Source organism: Drosophila miranda (assembly GCF_003369915.1).
Source record: "Drosophila miranda strain MSH22 chromosome Y unlocalized genomic scaffold, D.miranda_PacBio2.1 Contig_Y1_pilon, whole genome shotgun sequence".
NCBI lineage: Eukaryota > Metazoa > Arthropoda > Insecta > Diptera > Drosophilidae > Drosophila > Drosophila miranda.
The window spans coordinates 5,884,519-5,902,203 of NW_022881603.1; the positions used below are offsets into that span (position 1 = coordinate 5,884,519).

Here is a 17,685-nt window from a genome sequence, read left to right on the forward strand (position 1 = left end):
TTTAAGTTCGTTACTTTCGCTTTTCGCACTAATGTGGAAAAATCATTAAATCTTTTAACTTCTGAGTGAGTCGAAAATCAAAGAGGCGGTCTGGCTGACACAACGTGATCTCCTATGCGGAGTTCAGTCGATGACCGGATGCAGATGGCATCTCTAATTAGCCAACGATCAGATCACTCAAGGCACAGCCTCAATAGGCAGGGGTCAGAGGTTTCTAATTCGCGAGGTTGGGCAAGGATCAGTTGGTTTTCAAAACTTCATTTTCCAACGACGAAAGATCGATCTTCCGGCGTGGCTGAAAACAAGCGTTAATTCGGAGAGGTGGTTTACAGTACGGAGACTATATCTCTTGCTACAACTCAGAATTCCTAACTTCGACCTACTCCTTGTATGTGGAGCCACAGAACTTTTGGGGGAATTTTCTCCCTGACAATTCAATCCGAACTTACTGACAACAATAGCTTGTGAATATTTATAAAGATAGCTTAAGCATGATATGATAGACGAGGCTAGCATCCGCTGAACCCTATGATTTGGTGAACTGTGCTCCCTGAAGCTGCTGGAAGAGGAATCCTGGACAGAGTCGGGGCGAAGAGGACAGCCGAAGGCGGAGAATTCTGCCTCTGTTTGGCCGACGATTGGGTAACCAGGAAGCCGATGGCCGCAGGTGGCTTTATCACTGTAGCATGGTCTGCGTTCGGCAACCAAGAAAACGAAGGCCGCAGGTGGCTTTATCACTGTAGCATGGTCTGCGTTCGGCAACCAAGGAAACGAAGGCCGCAGGTGGTTTTAGCACTGCAGCATCCCTGATTTGCTCCTGCTTCTTCTTCACACGGCTTGGCGCGCGCTGCTGTTTAACCCTGTCTAGGGTGCTCCTCGCAGGCGAAGGGTCCCAAGCGGGAAGGCGTTTGCTTATTCCAGCCCCCGGCTGACTGCGCTCTGCGGCTTACTTAGCCGGCGACTGGCCGATGGGGTGCGTTTAAATAGCGTGGGTCGCTGCCCCACGCAATAAGCGAAAGACCGTCCGGTCTTTGGAGCTGTGGCGTCTTTCTTCCGAGCGGGATCTGTCGCGAGACTCCGGTGCCCCGCCACTCCACTTGTACGAGCAAGGGAATCAGCGGGTGCGTGAGCTGCAGAAAATCAGATGAAAACCTGTTCTGTGGATTTTTCCAATCGCACTCACCCAAAATATCGCGATCAACCGAAAGGTATGTCTTTTTGTACCGTGTCGAGTTGTTTCACAAGGAAATTTTCCTATGATGGCACTTCTTACAAAAGATTCGTTTGCGCGCACAGCCGTTCTCGACGAGATCTTTAACCGGAAAAGGAATTTGACATGGCCTGTCAGATGTCCAAAGCATCTCTGCGCGTTAACAGGTCAAAGTAACCCTGCGCCTGTTAACAGGTCAAAGTAACCCTGTGCCTGTCAAAGGGTGGCAGCATGTATCCCTGGCCTCGAGATCGATATCATGGTCTTGACTTTCCATTTCTCTTTCAAATCTCAACCGATTAATCCTTCCCGCCAAACCTATCGACTTCTTCTACGTCGCTTCAGGCCCGCTACAAAGCCCCCCCACCAGATCAGACTAGGGGTGGTTACATCTCCTAGGCTGATACCGCATGAAGCGACTTATCATTGTCGTACGTCCTTTGCGTGGTAGTTACCCAAAGATCGTCCTTGCAAGTCTTCCAATTCATAATACGCACCGCCAAGCTTTCTTCGAACTCGAGCCTTCACAAACGCTTGTCCGAATTTGGCACTGTACAATGTTTGGAAGCAGCTTTGCTTGAAGTTCCTCCGGAACACTTCCTGACCTACGGCGAAATCTACTTGTCTTGAGCGCAGGTTGTATCGCTTCTCGTTTTGATCGTGCATCTTCTGCATTTGTTCACAGGCGCCCTTGCATATGATTTCGAGCGAGTCGGGTCTGTTGAATACCAAGGATCGATCGTCTAGTAACTTTAATTTCCTGAGTAGCGAATATGTCGACTCGGCCGTGACCATATGCTGGCCAAACACCATGTAGTACGGGGTAGTCCCTATCTATACTAGCATGAGACTCGGATCTTAGCGCACATGAAATGCGACTTGGGTGCTCGTCCCAATCCTTTTGATCGGTTCGTAGGTACGCCCTGATCCCGCTAATCACTGACCGGTTCACACGCTCAGAGGCGTTCGCTTGCGGTGAATGCACGGCCGTTAAAGTGTGTGTTATTTCAAACCGCCTTAAAAGCTTTCGAAACGATTCGGATCGGAACTGGGATCCATTATCAGATACGATTGTTTCGGGAACACCAAACGTCATGAATAATTCAGTTTCTAGATACTTAACCACCACGTCAGCGCTTATTTTCTTGACGGGCTTCAGGAAGACGTATTTCGAGAAGTGGTCCAGTACGATAAAAATGCCTATGTTTCCGCCTCTCGACCTGGGATAAGGTCCCAGGAAATCCACGAACAGTCTTTGAAAGAACCGCTGACTCTCCGGCGCTTTCCCTAACGGAGGTCGAAGAACATAATTCGGGGCTTTGGTCGTCTTACACACGAGACAAGCATTGATGTGTGCTTTTACGTCGGATACTAGACCAGGCCAGAAATAATGTCGCCTTATGCGTTCAATAGTCTTGTGGGATCCTCCGTGGGACGCTAACGAATTGTCGTGAGCGCGCGCAAGCACGTCGGGAACCATTATCTTTGGTATCCACAGCTTCCAAGCGTACTCGTCGTGAACTTGTTCTCCGGTCAGATGTTCAGCGCGACGGTACACAAATCCCTTATCCGTTTTTAAGTCAGGCAGCTGGTCTTGGTTAGCCTGGACCTTCTGTACTAAATCCGTATATTCGGACGATAAGAAGTGTTCAGAAGATAAATCGACCAACGACCCATCAGTTGAATCCAAAGCTGCTACTTCAGCTTCGTTGACCCGGGACAAAAAATCGGGTACTACGTTCTGCGCACCTTTACGATGTTCGATCTTGAATCGATACCTCTGTAGAGCAATGGCCCAACGAGCAAACCGGGAACTTAGATCTGTGTTGGACATAAGCCATTTTAACGAGGCGTGATGGGTTATGATCGTGAACTCATTCATTTTCAAAATTCGAGGAAACAACTAATAAATCGTCTAAATAAACGAATACTTCGTTCCGCACCCGCGCTGGAACTACTTTATCCATTAAGCGAGACATGGTGCTGGTGGCATTACACAATCCAAACGGCATTACCTTGAATTGGTACAGAGGCCTACCCGGAACCGTAAACGCGGTCTTATCACGAGACTTGAGCTGTAACGGTACTTGCCAGTAGGCGTCCTTCAAATCGAGACTCGTGATGTATTCTGGTTTCGGCAGTCGGCTAAGAATGCCACTAATCTGAGGCAAAGGATAAGCGTCCTTTTCTGTGAAACCGTTTACCTTTCGACAATCTAAGCAGACCCGAACCTTTCCGGGCTTAGTAACCATTACTATCGGTGAGGACCACGGCCTGTCCGATTCCTCAATCACACTGTAGCAAGGTAATAATTAGTGAGGCATTCAACTAGTATTTAAAATAGCATACAGCGCGCATTGGTATTCACCGCACCATCGATACACTCGGTGGGAAATACCAATAGTGAGATATCGGATAAGAAACATCGAGAAGAGAGTGAGGGCACTTTGTAAATGGCGATTGTGAGAGACGGACGCGCAGCTAATAAAAAAGAGTTACATTAAATCACCGGGTTTGTGTTTTTATACCTATACAGTTCACTCACGCACCGATATTGGTCACTACAATTCCCGGGTTAGACGGCCTACAATTTCAGAAGTGGGATACGATCAATCGCCGCCAGTGAAAAATAGCGAAAATTTTTATTATCTCGTCCGTCGAAGACGCCATCGCTGAAAAAAAAACATGTCGGACTTGGTCGGCACGGAGGAGTTCTCGGCCGCCCAGCTACGCGAATGGCTGGAGTCCCTCAATCTACCAAAAGGTGGAAGCAAAGCTGCCATGGCAGCGAGACTTAACGAAATACCAGTAGAGCTGCGGGGACAGGGACCACCGGCAGCCGAAACATGCGAGAACGAGAGGGAAGATGAGGCGGCCGCAGATCAAGACTCGACGAAGAGCGAACGCAAAGAGAAGAACGAAAAAGCACCGCAAGCGCCTGGGCACAACAACAACCATGGCGAATATCGAGCAGAGGTTGAAATGTTAAAACTGCAAATCGAGCTGCTGAAGCTGCAGAGCGAGAGGGAGAAGGAAGGGAGAGGAGAGAACACAACACCAGCCGCCAGCAATGACGCTGGCGTCATGTTGCTAAATGCCGCCAAAGACATGTTGACAACATATCATGGCAACATTTCTGGAAACAACGATGACGTCACAACTTGGATCGCGCAGTTTAAGGCCGTCACAAAAGTGAACAAAATGAAGGATGAGAAGCTACTAATGCTGCTAATGTCGAAGCTTAAGGACAAAGCATTGGTGTGGCTGCATTCGAGTCCGGAGCACATGTCGCTGCCAATCGATCAATTGTTGAACGTCATGGAAGACACTTTCCATCCCAAGGAAAGCAAACTGTTGCTCCGTCGCAAGTTCGAGTCCCGTTCATGGGCACGTGGCGAGGAGTTCTCGATGTACTTCAACGCCAAAGTGTCGCTGGCATCCCGCATAGTCATTGACGACGAGGAGTTTATTGACGGAGTCATCGAAGGTATCCCAGATGTAGGCCTGCGTAGGCAAGCCCACATGCAGTGCTTTGGCGCTCCATATCAACTACTCAAGGCGTTCGAGAAGATCATGCTGCCAAAGAAGTACGGTTCAACTGAAGGGGCAAACACTGGAGCCTCGCCAACACCCATTCGCTGCTACAACTGCAACTCTTTGGGCCACGTGGCAGGGGAGTGCCGCAAGCCCAAGCGCGAAAGAGGAGCGTGCTACGGATGCGGCAGCATGAGTCACCAGGTGTCACACTGTGACGAAAAGAAGTACAAGGTACATAACGATTATATATACAAATTTAATATATACATTAGCAATTACAATAACAAATGCTTGTCCTTAGATTGCCTCATCGACTCAGGGAGCCCAATAAGTTTTATGAAGTTATCGTGTCTAGAGCACCAGTCGGAAAATAACCTAAATAAAGTGGAAGAGCGCTCACGATTAAGTTCGAACGAAATCAAAGAAGATGATTTAAGTTTATATAAGTTTAACAAAGACAAGAAAAACAGAGAAATTGAATTTATTTTGAATAAAAATGCGGATTACGCTTATGTTGGACTAAATAATAGCAAACTTAACATCTTTGGTAAAATACCCAGTTTTGTAATTATTAACAAAAATCGAATCAACTTTGAATTACTAGTAGTGGCAGACGAGTCGATGGGCTATGAGGCTGTGTTAGGTAGGGATTTTATGAATTTATGCAAATTTAAAATTGTAAGTGACATTTGCAAGGAGAAGGAGAGTGAGACAAAAAACGAGTGTGAAATAAAAAATGAGTGTTTAGAAAAAAATGAGTGTTTAGAAGAAAATGAGTGTTTAGGAGAAAATGAGTGTTTAGAAGAAAATGAGTGTTTAGGAGAAAATGAGTGTTTAGAAGAAAATGAGTGTTTAGGAGAAAATGAGTGTTTAGAAAAAAATGAGTGGAAAATAGAGAATGAGTGTTTAGGAGAATATGAATGTGAAGTTAAAGATGAGGGTGATAAATAGAATAAGCATGAAGTAGAAAGTGGAGGCAAGGTAGAAAATGAGTGTTCTGCAATGGTTGAGTGTCTGGAAGACAGCGATACCTGCGAGAGCGTAAAAACCAATTTCAACGAACTACCAAGCCAGTATCCAGACAAAGAAAACGACTGGGAGTTGAAAGTAGGGACAGATTGTAGCCAAGAACTCGCAGGACGACTTAAATACATGTTTAGGACAGCGTATGTAAACGCAGAAAGACCAAACTTACCACAAACCAAGTGGGAAATGAAGTTGAATTTCGAACACGAAAAACCGTTTCATTGCCCACCTAGAAGACTGTCGTATAGCGAAAAAGCCCAAGTACAGAAAATGATAGACGAATACACAGAAAAAGGTTACATCAGAACCAGTGAGTCAGAATACGTTTCGCCTATAGTATTGGTAAAAAAGAATTCGGGAGAGTTGAGACTGTGCGTCGATTATCGCACACTTAATAAAGGTATGATAAAGGACAATTACCCAACACCTCTGATAGACGACCTACTAGATAAACTGTCAGGGAAAAGACTTTTCACCAAGTTAGACCTGAAGAATGGATACTTCCACGTATTTATGCATAAAGATTCAGTTAAATACACATCGTTCACGACCCCCATGGGACAATACGAATGGTTGAGGATGCCGTTCGGGTTACGAAATGCATCGGCGGTTTTTCAAAGATTCACAAACAACATTTTTGCAGATATGGTAAAGGAAGACAAAGTTATAATATACATGGACGATATTATGGTAGCAACAAAAGATAGTGATAGTCACATGGAAATTTTACAAGAAGTGATGAGACGATTGGTAGAGAATAAACTTGAATTAAGGATTGATAAATGCGAATTCTTACAGTCAGAAGTTAAGTACCTGGGCTATTCCATATCGGGTAACGGAATTAAACCAGATACGAAGGGATTACAGGCAGTAAAAGGGTTCCCAGTCCCCACGAAAACGAACGAAGTGCAGAGTTTCTTAGGGTTATGTTCTTACTTTAGACGGTTCGTAAAAGATTTTTCTACGAAAGCTAAGCCCCTTTATGATTTGGTCAAAAAAGACAGGAAGTTTGAATTCGGTATCGTAGAACTAGAATGTTTCGAACAACTCAAAAGTAATTTGTTGGAAGCACCGATCTTGGCACTTTACAATCCCAGAGATCCGACAGAATTACATTGCGATGCAAGTTCGTTAGGTTTCGGGTCAATTCTAATGCAGAAGAAGGGTGATGGCAGAATGCACCCGGTGTTTTATTTCTCCAAGCGGACAACAATTACCGAAGCAAAATACCACAGCTTTGAACTGGAGACACTAGCGATAATTTATGCACTACAACGGTTTAGAGTATACGTGCAAGGCATACCCTTCAAAATAGTGACAGACTGCAACGCGCTAACTATGACTCTAAACAAAAAAGAACTCAATCCACGCATTGCCCGCTGGGCGTTAGAGTTACAAAATTATGACTACAAGTTAGAACACAGGTCAGGAAGTAGAATGCAACACGTAGATGCGCTAAGCAGAGCCGTTCAGATACTCACGGTAGACACAAACACCTTTGAAGAAAATTTAATTATATGCCAAAACAGAGATAACAAACTGATGGAGCTGAGAGAAACGTTACAGAAATCAGAACACAAACATTATGAGATGAGAAACGGAATAATATACAGGAAAAAAGATAACAATACTATCCTATTCTGCGTACCCGAGGAAATGGAAGGCCACGTACTCTATAAGTACCACGATGAACTAGGGCACGTCGGTATAGACAAGATGACCGACGCTATATCGAAAAGCTACTGGATCTCAAACGTAAGGTATAAAGCCAAGCGACACATTGAAAACTGTCTAAAATGCATAGCGTACTCAGCAAAACACGGAAAAGAGGAAGGGTTTTTACACAACATACCAAAAGGGTCAGGACCATTCGAGGTAGTACATATCGACCATTTCGGGCCAGTCGACAAAGGCAGGGCCAACAAACATGTTTTAGTAGTAATAGACGCGTTCACCAAATTCGTAAGACTTTATACGACCAAAACCACTAGCACAAAGGAAGCAGTAATTGCAATGAAAGATTATTTCCGAGCTTACAGTAGACCCAGATGCATTGTGTCAGACAGAGGAAGCTGTTTCACGTCAAAAGAGTTTGAAGAATTCTTAGAACAGAGCAATGTTAAACACGTAAAGATAGCAACAGGGTCGCCACAGGCCAACGGGCAGGTAGAAAGGGTGAACAGAAGTTTGGGACCCATGATTGCAAAGCTTGTTGACCCGGAAAAAGGATTACATTGGGATATGGTAGTGGAAACAGTAGAACACGCGATGAACAACACAATTCAAAGAACAATTAATGAACACCCGAGCAGAATGTTGTTTGGGGTCGTACAAAAAGGAAAGGTTTCAGATTTACTAAAAGATCATCTAGACGAACTAACCGAACAGCGGGCAACAAGGGATATAGAAAAGATTAGAGCAGTAGCAGGCACTCATCAGGAAAAAATACAGTCTTATAACAAACAAGCAACGAATTCAAAGCGAAGGGAGCCACACGTGTACGTAGATAATGATCTAGTTATGGTGAGAAATTTCGACACTCATACAGGGGTGTCTAAAAAGCTTATCCCGAAGTTCAAAGGACCTTATAAGATATCAAAGGTGTTAAAAAATGATAGGTATTTGCTAGAAGATGTAGAGGGGTTTCAACAATCAAGGATCCCGTATAAAGGAGTTTGGGCGGTGGCAAATATGAAGCCGTGGATTGAAAATGGTAATAATGCAAATGTCACAGGGAATCAAAATGAAGAAAATGATTGTAACACGTAAACTTAGAATATTAAGAGTAAACCACACCCAACTGTAATAAATCAACCTATCTAGAAACTAAATTAAATGTAAGGAGTTCAGGAGCACTCCGGTCAGGATGGCCGAATTGTAGCAAGGTAATAATTAGTGAGGCATTCAACTAGTATTTAAAATAGCATACAGCGCGCATTGGTATTCACCGCACCATCGATACACTCGGTGGGAAATACCAATAGTGAGATATCGGATAAGAAACATCGAGAAGAGAGTGAGGGCACTTTGTAAATGGCGATTGTGAGAGACGGACGCGCAGCTAATAAAAAAGAGTTACATTAAATCACCGGGTTTGTGTTTTTATACCTATACAGTTCACTCACGCACCGATATTGGTCACTACAATTCCCGGGTTAGACGGCCTACAACACCTAACTGTAACATCCGGTCTATTTCGGTATACATGGCCTTTTCAACGGCTGGCGAAACAGGAAAATGCCTTTGTTTTACTGGCTTGGCATTTCCTACGTCGACCACGTGTGTGATTAAGTTCGTTTTACCTAAGCCATTTACAGCGAACGAGGGATAAGCGTCTATGACCTTGGACAGTTGGTCCTTTTGGGTTCTGGTTAACGAATGTTGTTCCTCACTATCCTTCGTTCGCGGAGCCTCTATTTCTGATACTCGCAACCTACTAGGCAGTAAATCGTGTAAATTCCAGAAATCGATTCCGAGATATAGGTCATGTTTCAATGAAGGAATCAAATAAATCTCTAGTGACTTTTTATCACCTCCGTATTCGATGTCTATCCTCATTTTCCCTGCTATCCGTTGTGCTCTTCCATCAGCGGTTTTAGCATTTTCCGTGATTCTCTTGTAAGGTACGTTTCCGCACATCACTTCGCTCGCTAAGTTACCTCCTATACAGCTGATGGACGCTCCTGAATCCAGCAAACCGTATACTGTGCGGTCTAACAGTTGAATCGGTAAAAACGGACGAGGATCTCTAGCCATTTCAGAGATAGCGCTTAGATACGTCACACCTGATTTACTCTTCTTTACTTCTTGCCAGAATCGAATCATGCGCTTCTTTCCCCGAGATTTATTCTTCCCTACGGTCTCTAGTAATTCACAGCCAGTTACAATTTTTTTGATCCGAGTGTGCAATCCAACGCTAAATCATTGTTGCTTTTTTGAAAGTCCGGTGTAATCAGTGATGTCACTGTTGTTGGCTCCGAAGTTAATCGGTGTTTGTGCCTTGATGGCGAAGCACACTCGAAGTCTTCAGTTTGTACTGCGACTTCGGCGTGCTGGACTTGGAGTTTTTTGTACACTTTTCGCAACTTGGTTTATAAGTTTAAAAGAACTTTTCGTTCTGAAAGGCAATCTTGATATCTGTGACCGGTCTGATGACAGTTCCAGCAGATTAGCGAGATGGCTTCTACCGCCAACTCCCTCTCGGTGTCTGAGTCTTCTCGTAGCTCCCGATCTAGCAGTAGTTCTGATACTTCACGTCGAAATGGAACAGCTTTGGTATACCCATGCGTACTTTTAACGTCTTTTAAAAACATCTCGCGCCTGCGTCACACTTCCCTGAGCTCCTGTACACTTTTTAAATCGATATTCAACAGCTCATGGCGAATTTCCGGACGCAGGTTGTTCTTTAATACACGAACCAACTTCCGAATGGTCCAGGGTACTTCCAACTGATCGGTCAAGTTGGAGGGAGATGCTATCGTAAAAATTATCGAAAGTCTCGCTTGCCCTCTGCTTTCGGTTTCAGATCAGCTCTTCGATGTCGACGTCATCTTTTTCTTGGCGAAACTGAAGTCGTAAGGCAGCACATAAAGTATTCCATTGAACTTCAACTAGGCCTTGTGATGTCGCCAGTAGAAATCGTTAGCTTTGCCTTCAAACAAAACACTCACATTCCGGGAAAGCACGGAAAAATTTCCTTCCAAAGTTTGATGGGTCAATGCCTCTACTCTATATATGAAGTTATCTATCGATACTCCGACTCCCGAGAACTTAGTTTTCCAGCCATTAAGTATATGGACTACTTTGTCCGGTCTCTGGGATAAATCAGAAAAACCGCTTCTCAATGGTGACGGATGAGCTATGCTTTGAAGTTCTAGTCTATGGCCAGGACTAGTTCCCTCACCATAGTTGGTTGCTTGCAACTGCTCGGACAACGGCGTTGAAGAACGGTCTAAAGCTGCGGTGACCGTGGACTGACTTGAGGTTCGGGTTAACTGTTTGCATTGAATCAACTACCGAGCTTTGAATCAGTTCTGCCATTCGTTTGCTTAGTGAAGTGAGCAATCTCTGTTCCATTGCCACCAGATCTATATTTTTAGAAGAACTCGCTTCTTCTCCCCCTTTTGCACGTTCCTTAGACTGAGCGCGAGTATTTTGCGCTACTACCTTCGCCACCGCCTCGCTTACAGTTCTACACCTGCCTTTACATACCGGGCAAACATTGCTAGTCTTTAAATGGGTGGTCATACAGGGAAGATGGAACACGTGCTCGCAAACCGATCGGAATACCTCATCCGTGGTCAGTATGGCTTTCTGGCACAGCGCGCACAGCGGGCTGACGCCTTCACCTGCCCCTTGGGCTTCCTTTCCGTGAGATCTGTCCAAGCCCATGTCCAGAAATACAATACTCAAAGTCGTGCCTATAATTCTTCCTAACTTTGTTTTATTCACCAACAATTCCGATAATAACTTTAATACCAGTGATGAACTCAATTGACTAACTTGAACTCACTTGAACTAACTTTAACTAACTTGGACTAGCTTGAACTCAATGCAGCTACGCAGCGAATCGTAAGGTCCTAATCATACAACCGATATCTCCCTCACCAAGGAAAAGGATTAGAGTTACTACTCTCAAGTAAATCGCTTCGTCGTGGGCAGTCAGGAATCTCCCGATGTACGATGTACCCGTCAGCAGCTCACACCGAAGCGGACAGACAACTGTTCAACAACGGTTTGTCGGTTTTCCAGCTTTCGATGGCTACCTCTAATGCTTCTTCAGAAAAATCAACCGAAGATTTTCTCCAGCGACCGTGGATAAAGAGACTCTCGAAAGCTGTCTATTTATTTTCCGACGCGGCAGCGTAAAAGAACCAATCTAACATTGAACACCAATAAGCCAATGACGCGGCACTCTCTACAGGGTCAGGTGGTCAACCGGAGTAGATCTCGTCCTGCAATTCCTCTGCTTAAAGTGGCCTAACGTCGCTTGCCTATTTGGAAAAATCGTTACCGAACCAGTAATCCGCGGTCAGAAGGGAATACGGGTATTCTCTCTATCTGTCTTCCAAGCGGACTCTAACACGGCAATAACTCCTCCGGAAAATAAAAGCGGAAAATTTAGAAAAGAGAATAAATTAAAGAATCTATCTAATCATCCAGGAGTCCCCGTGGAATATTTCGAACTACCCACTGGGGCCCCACGACCCTGCGATTAAGAGTCTCATGCTCTACCGACTGAGCTAGCCGGGCACGCTAATAATTATCCGGCTCTAGCTCGTCGACTTTGGGGGTGGAGTTGTTGCTCCCTCAAATCAACCCAGACTCGAGGCTTCAATTACTAATAATATTGCCAGAATTTAGCGTGCTGCGACTTGTGCTAGAACGGTAGATTTGACGAGAAGAAGATACGAAGCTAAAGAGGATAGAGAACAGGAAGAGAGAGGGAAGCGAAAGGAAAGAAGGATAAAGAGGAATGGGAAGTGAGAACCAAGGAAAACGGAGAGACATCGGTGTATATGCCCGCAGATGTTATGCGGAGTCTGGACCCACCCTGCCTTTGGTCATCCTCACGGAATAGCAGTTCTTCGATGACCCCTTTTTGACCCTTTTACGAAAACGCGCGAGCTAGCATTGAGTCCATTTTGTTCTTTTATCTAAACTTCAACATTATTTCCTTAAAACAAAAATTAAATCCGATTTGGCAACATAGTAAATGATCTTAATAACTACTAAAATTAGGTGATTCGTAATGGTTGGGTATATGAGGATATTTGATAATGTAATGAGTATATATATAATAAGACTGTAATTCGAGTTAATTTCTAATTAAATTCATAAATTTCGCTTTTCGCATAACATGGGAAAATCATTGAAAACTTTAAGTTCGTTACTTTCGCTTTTCGCACAAATGTGGAAAAATCATTAAATCTTTTAACTTCTGAGTAAGTCGAAAATCAAAGAGGCGGTCTGGCTGACACAACGTGATCTCCTATGCGGAGTTCAGTCGATGACCGGATGCAGATGGCATCTCTAATTAGCCAACGATCAGATCACTCAAGGCACAGCCTCAATAGGCAGGGGTCAGAGGTTTCTAATTCGCGAGGTTGGGCAAGGATCAGTTGGTTTTCAAAACTACGTACATTTCAACTTTTGGAAGGTATGCTTACCCACTCACTGTTCATTTTCCAACGACGAAAGATCGATCTTCCGGCGTGGCTGAAAACAAGCGTTAATTCGGAGAGGTGGTTTACAGTACGGAGACTCTATCTCTTGCTACAACTCAGAATTCCTAACTTCGACCTACTCCTTGTATGTGGAGCCACAGAACTTTTGGGGGAATTTTCTCCCTGACAATTCAATCCGAACTTAAGCATGATATGAGTTTAACGAATGTGTAACGAAAAGGAATTAAACTAGCGATGTCTTAACAATACTTATAACTGCAAATTCTGAACACATTTCCCGAACTCCCAGTGGGAACTTGAACGTTAATGAGGTTGGCTGATAATTATTCTTCATGAATATACAAATTTTGTGAGATTTTTATACTTTAAACATTAGGATGGTAATAGACGAGGCTAGCATCCGCTGAACCCTATGATTTGGAGAACTGTGCTCCCTGAAGCTGCTGGAAGAGGAATCCTGGACAGAGTCGGGGCGAAGAGGACAGCCGAAGGCGGAGAATTCTGCCTCTGTTTGGCCGACGATTGGGCAACCAGGAAGACGATGGCCGCAGGTGGCTTTATCACTGTAGCATGGTCTGCGTTCGGCAACCAAGGAAACGAAGGCCGCAGGTGGCTTTGTCACTGTAGCATGGTCTGCGTTTGGCAACCAAGAAAACGAAGGCCGCAGGTGGCTTTATCACTGTAGCATGGTCTGCGTTCGGCAACCAAGGAAACGAAGGCCGCAGGTGGCTTTATCACTGTAGCATGGTCTGCGTTCGGCAACCAAGGAAACGAAGGCCGCAGGTGGTTTTAGCACTGCAGCATCCCTGATTTGCTCCTGCTTCTTCTTCACACGCCTTGGCGCGCGCTGCTGTTTAACCCTGTCTAGGGTGCTCCTCGCAGGCGAAGGGTCCCAAGCGGGAAGGCGTTTGCTTATTCCAGCCCCCGGCTGACTGCGCTCTGCGGCTTACTTGGCCGGCGACTGGCCGATGGGGTGCGTTTAAATAGCGTGGGTCGCTCCCCCACGCAATAAGCGAAAGACCGTCCGGTCTTTGGAGCGGTGGCGTCTTTCTTCCGAGCGGGATCTGTCGCGAGACTCCCGTGCCCCGCCACTCCACTTGTATGAGCAAGGGAATCAGCGGGTGCGTGAGCTGCAGAAAATCAGATGAAAACCTGTTCTGTGGATTTTTCCAATCGCACTCACCCAAAATATCGCGATCAACCGAAAGGTATGTCTTTTCCGTACCGTGTCGAGTTGTTTCACAAGGAAATTTTCCTATGATGGCACTTCTTACAAAAGATTCATTTGCGCGCACAACCGTTCTCGACGAGATCTTTAACCGGAAAAGGAATTTGACATGGCCTGTCAGATGTCCAAAGCATCTCTGCGCGTTAACAGGTCAAAGTAACCCTGCGCCTGTTAACAGGTCAAAGTAACCCTGTGCCTGTCAAAGGGTGGCAGCATGTATCCCTGGCCCCGAGATCGATATCATGGTCTTGACTTTCCATTTCTCTTTCAAATCTCAACCGATTAATCCTTCCCGCCAAACCTATCGACTTCTTCTACGTCGCTTCAGGCCCGCTACAATTATTAATCATTATATACGAGCCGGGAACTCACATTTTACATAAATATTTGAATATAAATTTAATATAATTTTTATTTTCAGATATTCGGTCACATTTATTTCAGTGTATTACATCGATATAAGGTAATCGAATACTAAAATGTTGACAAAGCGTGCTGGATGGTGTTCCCGAAGTGTGTTTGTTTTATGTTGGCAGTTCCATTGAACTATTATTATTACTATTATTTATTGCAACGAAGTTTAATTTTAATTTAACAATTTAATGTTAAACATTTGACTATAATGACGGAGTGATACATATATGGATGAACATATATATATGCGCATACATGATTGAAAATAATTTTAATTAGTTACATTTCTACAATAAGTGTTCTTTTTATGTTAACGACGATGTCTACAAGCAATACAAACAACATAATCGAGAAAGAAATTGACGATGAGGATATGCTCTCGCCCATTAAGTCGTCCAACAACTTGGTTGTTCGCGTGAATCAAGATACAGATGATAATTTGCAGGCCCTATTCGATAGCGTGTTGAATCCCGGAGATGCAAAACGCCCTTTACAGCTCCCCTTTCGCATGCGGAAGCTTCCAAATTCCTTTTTCACGCCACCAGCCCCCTCGCACTCGCGAGCAAACAGTGCGGACTCCACATACGACGCAGGCTCCCAATCCAATATTAACAAAACTGCGCAGCCCGTGGACGTGCAGCAGCCAGCCATCTCACAGATCCAGCCATCACAACAAAGCCGCCTGGCGATACATCACTTTCGCGCTCGCAGCAGCCCAGCCTCATTGCAGCAGAACTACAACGTGCGCTCCAGGAGCGACGCCAATCCGGGGCCCAGCGGCCAAGGACCGACGTATCCCGAGAACAGTGCCGAGTTCCCCAACAGTGCTGCCAACAATATTGAGCTAGATGGCATGAATACCTCCATGGGGGGCCAGGACATGCCCATGTCCACGCAAACAGTGCATAAAAAGCAGCGATCGTACGATGTGGTAAGCCCCATTCAGTTGCAAAGCCAACTGGGAGCATTGCCACCAGGTTGGGAGCAGGCAAAAACTAATGATGGCCAGATTTATTACTTGAAGTAAGTTATCACAAATACAAATACATATGTACATATGTATTGAAGGAACTTATGTATCTATGACACTATGGATCTACGAGATATATGTATACAATTATATCCGTTGTATAATTACAATGGCCCATCCTTGAATTTAATTGTAAACGCTTTTAGATCATTAACATATACATTATAGAAATCTGATTAATTTGCATTTACTTTCAGTCATACAACAAAATCTACGCAATGGGAAGATCCAAGAATTCAATATCGCCAACAGCAGCAGCGCCTAATGACCGAACGAATCAAGCAAAGCGGTAGGTCTTAAATCCGTATTTCAATCGGGGCTAGAAATGTACTGATGCTTCCGTTTAATTTCGAAACGTTCGATCTCACTAACCCCAGTAAGGAAAGGAAAAGAAAGGAAAGGGCAGGGGCAGCTCAGTACAGAACCGAAAATGAATCAAGCTTCGACTGTGGCAACTGTCTGTTAATAAACCCTGATCATTCATGTATGCCATTTTTAATGAAAGGTTTCCGTTAGAAAACATTATCTACACTATCCTCTGAACCCCAGAAAACATTCTTCTGCAGTGGACTCTAAGAGAGTTAGGAGAGATATGGTAGAGCCACATAAAAGAGAACCGCGATGCGATGCAGTTCCCGCACGAGAACCCCCAATAATGTGCAATGATAGATGGTCCAGCAGATGGGCCTTAGAACGGGTGTTCTTTGGTTTAGCGAATCCGTGTATTCGTCCTATTATTACATTTTCCGAATTATGTTTTCCCCCAATTAACACGCGTACTTGTAAATTACAAAGGCGCCAGGCCAATTCCAATTCCAGATAGAATTCCGCTTTTGTTTTGCTCTTAATTTATTTTGGTTTGTAATACATTGTTTTTGTTTAATAGATGTTTTGCAAACTACAAAACAAACTACCACATCGACTATTGCTAACAGCTTGGGTCCACTGCCGGATGGTTGGGAACAGGCAGTTACTGAGTCCGGAGATATATATTTTATAAATCACATTGATCGAACGACTTCATGGATTGATCCCAGAATGCGTAAGTCTTGTTCCACCATAACACATTAGCGTATACCATAGGGAATATAATATTCCTCGTCCAAGTCCATGGGATCTGTTTCGCTATCAGTTATCTATCTCAAGATAACAAATGATATCGTGGATCTTCTGTGGGGGTTGGGGTAAATTCGCGTCATTCCCAAGGCTCTTTTGTGCGGATTTTTGAGACAGTTTGGAAGTGAAGTAAAAAGCTGATTAGGTTGAATAAAAATCAAATACATATGTACTCGTACAAACGTATATTTCTTACCTGTTTCCCCATCTGTTTTTCTTTTTTTTTCCAGAATCCGGACTTACTGTGCTTGAGTGCCCAGATAACTTAGTGTCATCCCTACAGGTATGTAACTGATCTATCAGATAGTACTGGAACTATATGTTCGGTGTGTGTTTTCAGATTGAAGATAATATATGCACTCATTTGTTCAACGACGCACAGACCATTGTGAATCCGCCGTCTTCCCACAAACCAGACGATTTGGAATGGTATAAAATAAACTAATTCACATGTATACAAACTGTATTAGACCTAAAAGTTTTATATTTTGTATTATTCTAAATTAAATATTTTTCAAATTTTATAGTATTTTTTTCTATACACATTATTGAAGCTTGTCTGGTGTGTGTTGTGAATTCATTAAAAACGTACGAATATGAGTCATGATTGTCATAAAACTGTGCGCTCTGCTATGCTCCCCCACATGCCCTATGATTGCAGAAAACTGCACCAGATAATTCTGGCAGCAAGCATTACTACCGATGGCTCTTCGTTGGTTTGTCGATTGCACTGATCAGCCCCCTCTCTTCTGAGGCAGAACTTGTATCGCAGTGAAGACTGGGGTGAGGGTGTCCGCATAGCCCCAAGAAATATGTAATCGATCCGTAATGAAATCAAATCTGCAGGATCTGGCACCCTGATGAGTATAGAAGACAGGGGGCTGTCGAAGCAGCCTGCGAAACTACTCCGCCTTTAACACAGTCACAGTTGCAGGCG

General features: G+C 44.2%; 2 protein-coding genes across 3 annotated transcripts; both read left to right on the top strand.

Annotated features, from left to right (window-relative positions):
* Positions 1-3,662: 3,662 nt before the first annotated feature.
* Positions 3,663-5,281, top strand: LOC117190857. The gene is made up of 2 exons (XM_033395885.1): positions 3,663-4,978; positions 5,049-5,281. Exons 1-2 carry the CDS (start codon positions 3,896-3,898, stop codon positions 5,076-5,078), a joined length of 1,113 nt encoding a protein of 370 aa, XP_033251776.1. The 5' UTR covers positions 3,663-3,895; the 3' UTR covers positions 5,079-5,281.
* A 9,418-nt stretch (positions 5,282-14,699) lies between these two features.
* LOC108160392 (transcriptional coactivator yorkie) lies at positions 14,700-17,199 on the top strand. 2 transcript variants are annotated; one of them, XM_017294379.2, is made up of 5 exons: positions 14,700-15,625; positions 15,830-15,921; positions 16,519-16,674; positions 16,979-17,031; positions 17,089-17,199. In XM_017294379.2, exons 1-5 carry the CDS (start codon positions 14,910-14,912, stop codon positions 17,191-17,193), a joined length of 1,122 nt encoding a protein of 373 aa, XP_017149868.2. In that variant the 5' UTR covers positions 14,700-14,909; the 3' UTR covers positions 17,194-17,199. The 2 variants fall into 2 exon arrangements, with proteins under 2 accessions (XP_017149868.2, XP_017149869.2); XM_017294380.2 differs by lacking the exon at positions 16,519-16,674 and having other exon boundaries at positions 14,702-15,625.
* Positions 17,200-17,685: the final 486 nt, after the last annotated feature.